Raw genomic sequence first — 13553 nt, forward strand, 5'->3', positions numbered from 1 at the left:
GCTGTTATTAGGCCCCAGCCTAGTCAAGGTACTTGGATGCACAGTATGATACCGAGAAGTGTTTGTTGAGTGAAGGCGATGGAATGAAGATTTTGGCAGCTGAGTGGTCATTTTACCTGGACCCACCCAGGAGACAAGTTGGGCCCAGGAAACCCACAGTGTTGAGTTCAGCTGCATCACAACGAGGTCACGGTTGAGAAACCTGAGCAGATGGGAAACCCAAGCGGGACGACACCAGAGCAGCAGCTCGAGGTGCCCTGGGCCCCCGCCTCCCCGCACCCAGACCTGTGCTTTCACTCACCCTGTTGTCTTCAGGAGTAGGAGGAAGAGGCTTCTTTGAAGCTGAAACAAGAAAAACAGAAAAAGAAAAGGAGCATGAAACCGAATGTGCCCAGCTGGAGATGAACGGCTGGGGGCTTTTCAGAGAAAAGGGGCCCCAAAGAGAACAGCAGGAGGAAAGGATGAGACACAGGGCCTGGGTTTTATCTCTTTCAGCCTGCGTGTTCCTGATCTAGTTTTCCAGGAGACACCAGAAACTTCCAGAAGCCCCTCTTGCTGTACCCCAGGAAAAGCCTAGTGCAGAGGGGTTCCCCTGGTCTCAGTGTATGTCCTTCCCCAGAGGCATGGAGCCTCCACAAAGGCACTTCCACCTGCTGAACCAGGACTTGGAATTGGTAACTCAGGGAGACCGTGACTCACCGGCTTCCTGATGCCCCTGTGGGCTTGGAGAGAGGGTGGATGAGGTGAGAGGTCATCGTGTTGCTTTGTGAGAGGGCTTTTATCTTAAGGCTCTGAGTATTTGTTCTTGCCGACTCCTCCAGACAACACCCCAACACCTTTCTGTGTTTATGTCTTTGTGTCTCCATGTCTTGCTTTCTCTGCAGTCTCTTCCTTCTTTCCTCCTTTCTCCTTTCTTCTTTCTCTCCCTTTCCCTCTCTCTTTCCTTTATCTCTTCATCTGTGTCTCTCAGGATTTCTCCTTTAAGGCAGAAGTCCCCAGCCTTTTTGGCACCAGAGATTCGTTTCGTGGAAGACAGTTTTTCCAGGAATCCAGTGGGTGGGGTGGGGGAAGGGGTGGCTTGCGGATGATTCAAGTGCATTATATTTATTTTGCATTGTATTTCTATTATTATTACATCAGCTCCACCTCAGATCATCAGGCATTAGATCTCAGAGGTTAGGAACTCCTGGTTTAAGGCACTAAAAAGCCCCAGTGTGGAATCAGTGGACTGAAGCTGTGTGTCTGTGTGGTATGGGGATGCAGTGCCTAGGCTTCTGCTCGGTTCAAAGACTTCTTGAACAGTTAGAGATAAGCAGGGGGTGGGTGGCATCAACAGATGGTGAGCACCGTATCTCTGCAGGGGGTTGACTTGGAACTGGGCAGCTGTGTCTGGGATGTGGTGAGAAGAGATTCATACATTGACACTGGAGCCCAGACCCTGTGCTGACACCTTAATCAAGGGCTGCTGCTGCTGCTGCTGCTAAGTTGCTTCAGTTGTGTCCGACTCTGTGCGACCCCATAGATGGCAGCCCACCAGGCTCCCCCATCCCTGGGATTCTCCAGGCAAGAACACTGGAGTGGGTTGCCATTTCCTTCTCCAATGCATGAAAGTGAAAAGTGAAAGTGAAGTCGCCCAGTTGTGTCCAACCCTTAGCGACCCCATGGACTGCAGCCTACCAGGCTCCTCCGTCCATGGGATTCACCAGGCAAGAGTACTGGAGTGGGTTGCCATTGCCTTCTCCATAATCAAGGGCAGACTGGGGTATTAGGTGTGCAATTAACTTAGAAAAAGGAAACATACATACATAGTGGGAAACATGGTTCCATTACAGCACTCAACTTGGTGCCAAGAGCCAGTTACCTTAACCCCAACTCCACCACATACAAGCTGGGTGGTCTTGAGCACTTTCCAGCCCTGAGTGTTTGGTGCCTGATCTCTTCTTCCTCTGGCCTTGCTCTTACCTTTCTTCCTCCCCTTCTGTGTGAAGTTTGTATGTGGTAAAACTTGTATGTGGGGTTAGTTCTGGCTGCATAAATGGGTGCTGCTGTTGGTTGAGTATTTGCTAAGTCGCTTCGGTCATGTCCTACTCTGTTGTGACCCCATGGACTATAGCCCACCAGGCCCCTCTGTCCATGGGATTCTCAGAATGGACTGAGTAGCCATTCCCTCCTCCAGGGGATTTTCCTGACCCAGCAATCAAACCTGCATCTCCTTCATCTCTTTCATTGAAGGCAGATTCTTTACCCACTGAGCCACCTGGGAAGCCTGAGGTTTGATGTAACAGAGCCTATTTTAAATGCAGTGACCTCTGTTACTTCCCAGGCAGACACACACACACTATCTCAGCTTCAGATTCTTCTGTCCACAAAAAGAATGACTACTAGACACGGTTACCATTTACAGAGAGCCCACGAAGTGCCAGCAGCTATGCTAGGAACTTTTTCCAACCCCACTGAACCTCCCAACAACCCCAGAAAGTAACTATTTATTATCATCATTCCCACTTTACAGATGAGAAAACTGGCTAAGAGACTCAGAAAGTTAAGTAACAAATATGAAATCACAGAGCAAGGATACTGAGGGGCTGGAACACACACCAGGTGTTTTTTTTTTTTTAATCCCAAAGCCCTGTCCTCTTAGGCCCAACACTGGGAATTCTACAAGCCTTGTGTCTTGAAAACTGCTCTCAAGTCTGTCAAAACTATGGTGCATGAGATTACTTAAACCAAACCAGAAGAAGGGAGAATAAGAACAGACTCAGATGAGGAGATGGCAGGAGGTCCTGCAAAAGCAGGACCATCAGCAGAGTGACTGTGCCGCGGTTAGACCCTGGCTTCATTTGGGGAGGAGCTCAGCATGACCAACCCTGTCCTGGTGAGCCATTCAGATGTTCCGCGCACCTTTATTGTGTGTGTACCACGCAGTGGAGGGGAATACTGTGTCCCTAGGAATAGCCACTACACGCATGGAGAAAATTGCAAAATGGAAACAGATTCAAAGGATTTCAGAATTGGAAAGGGGTTTAGAGAATATTTCACCTTAAGACCCCTAAAATTTCCCCTTCCATTTTAGTGATGAGGACATCATGGTCCTTGTTAGCCAAGTGACCCATCCAAGGGCCTACAGCAAGGTTCCGGCAGGAATTTGGAGACAGCTTTGACTTTGGAAAGAGCTTTCAGTCACTGGCAAGCCCATGCCATCCTGTCCTTGTGGTTGATTCCACCCACATAAAACCTATTTCTTTTTCATTAGATGTTGGCTTTTGTATGGTCCATAGAGCTAATGTAGGGAATCATTGACCTCTAAAACTAGGCAAATGCTTTTCTGGGCCAAGGGACTGGTAACTCTGAACTTTCTCTCCCAAGGTGGAAGGTGAGAAGTAGTGGTTTTTAAAGTGGCACTAAGAGGGGCTACAACTCAGGAAGCCGCAGAAAACCCAGCCACGTGTTACATTTAGCACATCCGCCTTGGGCTGTCAATCTGAGGTACTGGGTTTTAGTGCAAAAAAGAAACTGGCAGATGAGAAAAGTTAAGTAGGGTAAGAGAGGCTGAGAGGAAAGGGCGATGGAAGAAAACAATCCATATGATCCGTCATTCCTAGTCAACCATGTCTCCGCAGCGCGCTTCCTCACTGTGTAACCTCGAGGGTACTGGAGTGCTCAAGCCTCCTCTTTCTTCAACATCACACCACCTACCCTAGATGGTTGTGAGAAGTGGGAGTGTTATGTATGTAAGTGTGCATCAGAGTGGAGTTGCCCTTCACCAGGGATTTTGGGCCCAAAGTCATCGTGCATGCATGCTTAGTCACTCAGTCATGTCCAGCTCTTTGTGACCCGCCAGGCTCCTCTATCCATGGGATCTTCTAGGCAGGAATACTGGAGTGGGTTGCTATTCCCGTCTTCATGGGATCTTCCCGACCCAGGGACTGAACCCTCATCTCCTGCATTGGCAAGCAGATTCTTTACCACTGAGCTATCTGGGATGCGCCCCTTCCAAATTCAATACATAAATTAAAAATGATTCAAACACCAATCCTTAGGACTTAGGTCTTTGACTTCAAAGGCCAAAGAACAGCATCTTTTGTTTCCACTTTGCATTTAGGCTGAGGCCTCTTTCTCTCTGAGACTGTGGAGTTCAAGGGCAAATAAGTAGAGGTGGGGAGAAACCACATTGTAAAATAAGCAGATTTTTGGTTTTACTTTCTTTCCCTTCCAAGTGTGTAGAATTCAACTTGTGTTATAAACACGTGTGATACGATGCCATGCTAATAGATAATATTGTGTATCTCTATATATCTATAAGGCTGTCTCTACAACTTCAGATTTAATAGACTGTGCCTTTCAAATTTCCTAACTTGAGGGTATAGCAATACTTCTCAAACTTAACCGTGCATCCAGATATTGTTAAAATACAAATTCTGATCCAACAGACCTACGAAGGGCCCTAGATTTGCACTCTAACCAGCTTCCAGGTGCTGATGATGCTGCTGGTCTAAGAACCATACTTTGAGTAACAAGGAGTTATAAAGACATCAGCCTCAAGGTGCAGGCTTCCCCAGTGGCTCAGTGATAAAATATCTGCCTGCCAATGCAGGTTAGTAGGAGACACAGGTTTGATCCCTGGGTCAGGAAAATCCCCTGGAAAAGGAAATGGCAACCCCCTCCAGTATTCTTGCCTGGAAAATCCCATGGACAGAGGAGCCTGGTGGGCTATAGTTCTTGGGGTTGCGAAGAGTTGGACATGTCTGAGTGCACATACACACATACACACACACTCGAGATGAAAAAACACCAACAGACTGGTGTTAGAGGCAGATGACTATCTTCTGAAAGTTTGAAAATGTGAAATTTTGCATTCAATCCTGGACACCCCTGGTGATGGGAAGCAAAGAACCTTTACTTCCTACTAGCAGAGTGGTCAGTCATTATATGAAGAAGAAAGGGAATTCATAATCGCTTACCATTTTTGGTGGGATCATACTGGGCACAGCCCACTGCAAGCTTCTCCATCTGAGCACAGCACCGCCATCTCCCATCCAACCAGAAATTAGGATGATACTTGGGCACCAAACTGTTGTTATTCCTGGTTTCTGAAAGGAGTTGGCACCAGCAGAAAAGTTATTTCCAGGTCAGTCACTCAAGAGCCACCAACTTTACAATTCCTTGAGATTGGACCCTGCTGTGTGAACTTGCATGAGTATTACCTAGAGTAGCCAGAAAAAAATGGCCTTTTTTCCTGGGCACATAGAAGCATGTATATTGAATTTAGGCATCAGCAGATCTGGATTCTTATCCAGCTGTGCCTTTGGTTAGTTGTGTGTCTTTGGGTTGAGCAAAATCCTCATTTGATTCCCAGTTCCCACTGTGCCATGGGATTGTTAGATGGGGTCTCTGGGCCCCACAAAAATGCCTTAGGGAACTCAGGGAAGACTGAGTGGGTGTGATTCTCACCACTCCATCTCTCCCATCTCTACCCATAGCAACTTTGCTTTTATCCTTTCTAGATTTGTGGCTGTAAAGTCAAATTTTGGTACAGGAGAAGAGAGGCTTTCCTGGTGGGAAAAAAAAGTATAAAAAACTGACAGGTTATCTCAAATGCCTCTTTCAGCTCTAACATCCTGTGAGTAAAATCCCTTCACTGAGGGAGAGCGGCCAGTGAGAGTAGTTGGGGCCCTTTTGATTACTTTGTGTGCTAGTGTTTGTTCTGTGCCTGTGAATGTTAAACTTGAGAGCACTTCTCAGTTTATCTGGCACTTTCCATTTGAGACTCACAACAATCTTGGAAGAAGATAAGACTTGTATATTTATTCTCATTTTTCAGATAAGGGCATCTTGGGTCCCATGATTTCAGATGGCTTGCCTACTGTCAGTCTCTGTAGCTGCTTAGATTAATATTTGAATCTATTTTTCCTGCAAAGCTCGGCCTTCAGGCTAAATGACAATAATAGTAATACAGACTAAATGCTTTCTTTGGGTATGATTCCAAGTGTCTGCCGTGTCCTAGCATCACTGACTCAATGGACATGAATTTGAGCAAACTCCAGGAGATAGTGGAGGACAGAGGAAGCTGGTGAGGTGCAGTTCATGGGGTTGCAAAGAGTTGGAGACAACTTAGCAACTGGACAACAACAACAAACTCTTTTAATTCTCACAATAACCCTATGACTATCTGTTGCTAGTCAAGTAAGGAAATGGAGATACTGAAAAGTCAAGGAATTTGCCCAAGGTCACACTATTATTGGCAGAGCTAGAGCTTTTTCCTTAGCAGCCTGGTTCCACATCTCATGTATGTAAATACTGTGCTGGTTCTGATTATGCTGTTGAGAAGGTGAGCCCTAAGAAGTACCCTTACAATGATCCGAAAACCTTTAAGACCAGTTGATATTTGTTGGGTGCTGACTATGGACCTGGTCAGTTCCAAGAGACTTACTCTTAGCAGCTCTGGAGGCAGGTGCTTTTTTAAAAAAATATTAATGTGTAGCTGACTTACAATATTAGTTTCAGATACACAACACAGTGATTCAATATTTTTATGAATTGTACAGACTCATGTATGTACAGATTACATACATACAAACTTATTATAAAATAGTGACTATATTCCTTGTGCTGTACATTACATTCCTGTGACTTACTTATTTTATGACTGGTATTTTGTACCTTTTCATCCCTTTGTCTATTTTGCCCCTCCTCCCACCCCTCTCTCCTTTGGAAACTGCTAGTTTGCTCTCTGTCTCTGTGAGTCTGTTTCTGTTTTGTGATATTCATTTGTTTTATGTTTTACTCATGTAAATGAGAACATACAGGATTTTCCTTTCTCTGTCTGCTTATTTTACTTTGCATAATACAGGGAAGGAGATACTATTATTATTATTCCCTCCTCCTCTCCTTGTTAAAAATAGATGGGGAAATTGAAGCACAGAGCAGTTGAGTTGCCTGAACACACATGGCTAGTGAGTGCCAGAGCCGGGATTCAAGCCCAGGTCCTCTAGCTTGAGGGCCCATGCTCTTGTTCTTCATTCAACACAAGGAGTCAGTAGACATTTTTTTTAAAGGGCCTAATAGTAAATAGTTTGGTTTTACTTACCAGGAGACACAACAGATACATTTGGAGGTACTTACATAACCCTTTAAAATAGAACCGTTAAAAAATATTAAAAACATCCTTATCTAAGAGCCTTACAAAAACAGGGGCCTAGCAGGATTTGCCTGATCCTGTACTGTACTGGTTATTGCCCAAGTTGAAACTTTGGGAGTCCCCACCAACACCAAAAGGAAGAAATATTTGACCATCAGCTGCTCTTTATTTGATCATGGAACTCAAGCATTCTTGAGGATCTAGAGGTCTCAGAGATTCAGTCACACAGGAGGCCAGTTACCTTCTTTGAGGGCCAGCACCCAGCGCTGCCGGCTCTCCCGGTCTGGAGCAAACACATACAGGAGGTAGTTGTCGTGAACAACCTGGAGACGCACAGAGAGTTCAAGGTAAGCAGTGAAGTCGGAGGTGGATGACTGACAGAGGCCCCTCTGGGTTACTGGGCTGAGAGTGGGGTCTCAGGCTGTTGTCAAAAAGGCAAACATCTGGGTGATCTGGGGACTAGTGCCCTTTTTATCTAGAAGTTTGAATGCTGTGCAGATAAGCCATCACTACATTAAAACAGCTGGAGAAAAGAGTTTCCCACTTAACTAGGCAGCATATTTCTCACATTAATTTTTCAATGATTAAAAAATTATGGCATATGAAAGAGTAAGATATTAGATGAAGATATATAACTGAGATTTCTTTAAACTTATTTTGAAATAAGTGATTCAGGAATTTCCAAAGATAGTACAGAGTTCCTATATACTTTTCACCCACATTTCTTCAATGACAGCATCTTCATAACAAAATACGTCTTTAAAACCAGGAAATTGACATTGGTGCAGTACTATTAACTATACAACAGATCTTTGGATTTCACCAGGTTGTTTTTTCATGCATGCATTAGTAATTGGAGTTTCAATGATGAGAAAAATACCTGTTACTCCTTTTACTTTCCGTACTAAAAATTCCAACTTGTGGAGGTCACTTTTCTAGTAGGAAAAAAGTTCTTTCCTATGCCACATTGAAAATGAAATATTAACTCCTCAGATTGACAAACATGAATGGTAACCCCAGGATGTGCAAGAAGATATCCACTCTTTCAGAACCATAAATATCAAGAGTGGTAACAAGATTTAGACAATGTCATGACCTAAAGACTACAGATACTCTCCATCAGCTCTGCTCAATAGAACTTTCTGCAGTGATGGAAATTTAAAATCTTGGCTGTCCAAAATTAGCCACTAGCCCGTGGCTATTGAAGATGTGAAATGTTTATTCATTCACTGTGGCTTAGTGTGACTCAGAGCTGATTAATGTTGTGTAATTTGAATTAATTTCCATTTAAATGTAAGCATTCACATGTGGCTAGTGGCTACTGTATTGGACAGCACAACTCCAGATAATTCTCAGATTATAAAATCTGAGTCTTTTTATTCTAGAACTTCCAATCAATTTATAACCAAGGAGTGTAATCTATTGTCTGAAATTATAAGTAAACTGTGCTTACAGAATGTTAGGCTTGGGGCTGTTGATTATTTTTTTTCCTCCCCCTAGGAATAGAGTAATTAGGACTTTCCTTGAGGTAGGGAAGACATGAAAGAAAGGGAAATGAGGGATGACAACTTTTTCAAAATTTTGTAATTAATCTTTGTTGAATGAATGTGTCATTGAAAGAACACAGCAGATTTCTTCTGGGCGTGGTCTAAGTCATCTCTGGGCCACCTTCTCATTCAGTGACTGAGCATTTCAACCACCATCCAAGAAATGGAGAACTAGACCCCTGGCCTGATGGACTTACCTGAAATGGATATTTATAGTGACATGGGATGATAATGTCACTTTTCACAATCTCGACACATTTGATTCGGGAGAGTTCGATGGAACCCTTCAAAGTGCGCTTTTTCTGTGGGGAGGAAAAACATTCCATTTGAGGAAGAAGGAAGACAATATTTTTGTCCAGGTGGCTTCTAGAAATCCATTACTAGATAAGATCCATCGTAAACCAACCCTGCAAATATCCAGAAGCTCCTTCTTGGCCCTTGGTGCCTTAGAAGGACACTCTGAAGCAGACTCCTGGGAGTACATGTTATTTGAATCATCTTCTTGATGAAGTGATGGACCTCTGTTCATTGAGCTTCTGGGTCTTATATCTCAGTGAACTTGTGACAAATAGCAGCATTTGCAGAACTTTTGGCTAGAATGGGTAGTGCAGACCCCACATGTGCCAGTTTTTTCTGTTTTGTGCCTATCCCTGGCCTTATTAGCATAGCAAGTGAGCTCAGGCCTTACCTGCTTGGTGACAAATACTTTTAGTGGCACCTTTCTTTTCTACATCTGCCTTCTCTGTGTCCCTTGGTTATCCACGGTCCCACAATGGCACCCCTGTAGGACATTCCTGACTCTGCTCTGTTACTATCTCATCCAGTTATACTGGCCCCAGTTTTCATCTCCTTGGAAGCTTACTGGATGTATTCCTTGATAACTAATTCATATAATGGTCTTTGTGGCTTGTAACGATGTTACATGTTACCGATTTCTAAAGGTCCTTGTCCTTGGATCCCAGGAGATGTTAGATTGGTAGACCAGCAGGCTCCATGGAAGGCTAGTCAGGGGAAAGCTCCTGGAGAGCAGGAGCCCTTCACAGGTGCCTAGAATTAGGCTTCTGTTGAGAATAGAGTTTAGTTCAGTTATGGAACAAGTTGCAAAACACTTCATTATAGCTTAAGAGGTAGCACAAATGATGGTTAATTGGGCACAAGATTGGAAAGGGCTAGGGACAAAGTTAGGCTCTGCCTCCAACCATCTCTGTGACCTTGGGACATGCATCAGACTTTCCTGAACTTCACTTTCCACATCTGAGAAGTGAAGATAATTATGCCTACCCTTGAAGTAATGATTGCAGACTAAAATAGGAACAGGTACTCTAATTACCTGGCTTATGATGGATGCTCTCAATAAAGGATACCCTCCCAGGAAAAGAGGCTAAAGAAGTCCTAACTATGGCAAAAGAGCAGTGATATATGAGGGCACTTTCTGGGTATTTGGGGAGCTAGGACACCATCAGATTCTCCAGAAATGAGCTCAGACTTTACTTACCACTTTTTGGTACCAAGGTTGGTGACTGGCCTTTGCCTTAGTAGCCGAGGCACAGAACTGAGATGAAAAAGTCAAGGTGTGAGAAGTACCCCCTATCAAATACAGGGAAGCTTTATGGAATTTCTTTCTAAAAATTTTTCTTTCTGGAAACTTTAGTTTTGAAAGTACAAAATCTACCCATGTTCATTGTAACAAATAAAGCAATATGGAGGCATGTGATAAAATTATTTCTAGTATCTTAGCATTCTACCCTTCTCCACAACTCTGAGGTAGCCAAGGTTAACCATTTGGAATGTATATGTCTTTCCCACACATACTTATGGAATATAAATAAACAAAAATGACATCTCCTCTACATAGCGGTCTTCAATGTGCTTTAGTAATCTCAGGATGTATTAAGAGATCAGTCTTCCCTTAAAAACCTCTGAAAACATATGCCCTTTGGAGCCAAACTATCTTCTCAAACTTCCCAAACTTTAGAGTCTTCCACAGCTAAATACATGTCCTGATCCTGCCCATAATTATAGTCTTCTGAATGGTTAATCTGTTTTCAAAAGCAGAAGAGCACAAGAGAGCTGCCTTTTCAACAACCATCTGCAGCTACAGGTGGTAAACAGGGAGTCTGAGCTTTGAGGTTATCTTGGTTTTTAACCTCTTTCGGGTTATTTCCTTAGTAGTGTACATAGCGAAATGCAACAGAAGGCTCGTGGCCGTAACATGACAACTCTGTCTACAGACATTTTGCTCCCTGGAACCTACCAAGTCCTGCATTTCTGAGGGCAGAGACCAAGACATCAGTTACAGTGTCCCTCAAGTGTGTCACAGTGGCTAGTCTACAACAGGCGCACAATTAGGATGATATGAACAAAGGGCGCCATGTTGGAACCCAGCTTAAATAGTCTAAGTCAGACTTACGGCTCATGCATTTAGCTATTCAGGAATATTTCTTGCCAGCTCTGAACCAGGGCTATTCTTAGTGCAGGAAGCAGAGAGACAAAAAGAGTAGACTTTCTCATGGAGCTCTAGTCAGAAAGGTAGACAATATAAAGTGCTCTATGGAGAATAGGATAGGTTGATATGATCAGTTTGTAGTCACACTGGCCTTACCGGAGAGAGGGCATTTGAAAAGGGACCAGAAAATCGAAAAAGGGGCCAGATGTGAGAAGATATAGGAGCCTGAGCACAAAGTAGAATAAACAGCAAGAGCAAAAAACCCTGGGGTAGAAACTTTCTGGATAAGTTTGAGTTGTTAATAGCCTGGGATCATCATAGTCAAGGCATCAAGTAGACATAAATAGTAACTGGAGTGATAAATTGGGATCCAAATTCTATGTGAAGTTCTAAAGCAGCGTTAACCCACAGAAACATAGTGAGAGCTACATAGGGAATTTAAAATTTTCTATTAGCCACTCTAAAAATAGCAAAAAGAAAAAGTATAATTAATTTTAAGAACACAGTACTTGATTTAACCCCGTGTTTCTAAGTATTATCATTTCTACACATCATTGACATAAAAAATTGAGACCTATTACATTTAAGAACTAAGTCTTTGAAATCATATATTTCACAAGACATCTCAATTTGGATTCTCCACACAACAAGTGATCAGTTGCCACACATGCCTGGAAGCTACCTTATTGGGCAGTGTGGCTTCAAGATTTCCAAGGAAAATTTCTCCAAACTCAGATGATCTCCTTTGACTTCTTAATGTTTGAGTTCCAACATAGATATTTAGAGACTGTCAGGTGAGCCTTCTGTTGAAATGGATGTCATGTTCCATCATCAAAGCTCAGTCTCATTCCCAAAGGAATGATCAGGCTACCCCCTCACAGTCTCTCCTGCTTGGTCAGTCTCTCCAATTCCTGAGGCCTCCTCAGATCTGTTAAGTTGTAAACAGCAGGGTAATCTGTGCCTTCCCTGAGCCGGGCACAGGGGACAGCCAGTCAGCAAGCTAAACACCACTTCATCTCTGGGAAATGGTGATGGCCTGTAATCATCCCAAACAACTGTGCTATTTCTGAAAAATGCCAGCCTAAAACCTTCCAAGGAAACCACACAAAAGCCACCAGAGAAAGAGAGACACCAAGTAAAACAGGCACCCCTCTGGTTGAAAGATCACAGAACTTCACTTGACCTTGTATCTTTTCCTGGCCACGTTCAAAACTGTCCTCCTATTCCAGAGTTTCACCCCAGACATCTGACATGTATCAAACACTATCCAAGAAGATGCTTGATGCCCACATAGTTGTACAAAGTCGAGCTGGTGCAAATGTCTTTGATATCTCCTTTCTTTTTATATTAATATATGAAATGGAATTTTGGATTGTGACTTTCTTTCAAAGAGAGGGAGGAAAAACAAAAGATTTTGGGAGCATTTCCTATACTTCAGGCACTCAAAGGGCATCTTATTTGGTCATGATCCTATGAAGTATTATTCCCCCATTTTTTAGGTGAGGACATTGAGGTTCAGAGGGGCCAAGTCTTTTTATAAGTGAGCATACAAACTCAATTCTATGACTGAAGAACCTGAGTGCTTAATGACTGCTTCATGGCTTTGTACCTGCCTTGATTTAATGTAGGAGACTTTTATTCCCTGAACCTAATGCTGAACAATCAGTTGTGTGGTGGATTCCTCCAAGCCGTGACCCAGCAGAGATTTATTTCTGCCCTGTTTGGTTGTGTAGTGCTTATGTTGGATTTCAAAGTGGGAGCACAGAACTCCCTCTTTGCTGGTGTAATATTGGCTCCATAGCTGCTCAGCTAGTCCAGCAGATACATCAGTAAGAAGCTATGTATCTATTATCCATGAAAGGATATCTCTACCCTTCTGAAAACAGCAGAACTTCAATTTTCTCCTCTGATGAGGCTGAGTGGGACAGAAACAGAACTTTCACATCAGGCAGACCCTTTCTGCCAGATTATCTGTGCAACCTCAGGCAAGTGTCTCAATTTTTTGGTTGCCTTTCTTTTTTTTTTTAAGTGGTAATAATAACAGTCCTTGAATCATTGGGTTAAACTAGAGGATTTGAAAGAACTATGTAAGCCTACATTCAAAAGATAAATCAACCACTAAAGTGTTACTTTCTATCCTTTCCTTCTCCAAATGGTGCCCATAGAACAAGATTTCACCCTCTTGTCGTTATGTGTTCACCTTTTCTTTGGGGATTTTCTTTCAGGCAAATATGTAATGGGAACCACCATTTGGGAGAACAACATTAATATTTAACTGATGATCCTGGTGATTTTGACATTCTGGAGTTATTTGTTTGCCAATTATTTGTAAAATCAGGACAAAACTTTAAAAGGGGCCTGTTGCTTGGTCCTCCCCACTGTGTCCCATTTGCTCACATGTTAGCAAATGTGATGACTTTAG

General features: G+C 43.1%; 1 protein-coding gene across 1 annotated transcript in view; it reads right to left on the reverse strand.

Moving 5' to 3' along the window:
* ITK (IL2 inducible T cell kinase) overlaps positions 1–13553 on the reverse strand; it is a 61798-nt gene that overhangs the window by 33894 nt on the left and 14351 nt on the right. Inside the window, exons 2-5 of the mRNA XM_006075873.4 lie at positions 8883–8987; positions 7380–7461; positions 4962–5090; positions 302–342 (exon numbers count right to left, since the gene is read on the reverse strand). Of these exons, the coding sequence (XP_006075935.1) occupies positions 302–342; positions 4962–5090; positions 7380–7461; positions 8883–8987 (357 nt within the window). The remainder of the gene's footprint in view (positions 1–301; positions 343–4961; positions 5091–7379; positions 7462–8882; positions 8988–13553) is intronic.

Source organism: Bubalus bubalis, chromosome 9, assembly GCF_019923935.1.
Source record: "Bubalus bubalis isolate 160015118507 breed Murrah chromosome 9, NDDB_SH_1, whole genome shotgun sequence".
NCBI lineage: Eukaryota > Metazoa > Chordata > Mammalia > Artiodactyla > Bovidae > Bubalus > Bubalus bubalis.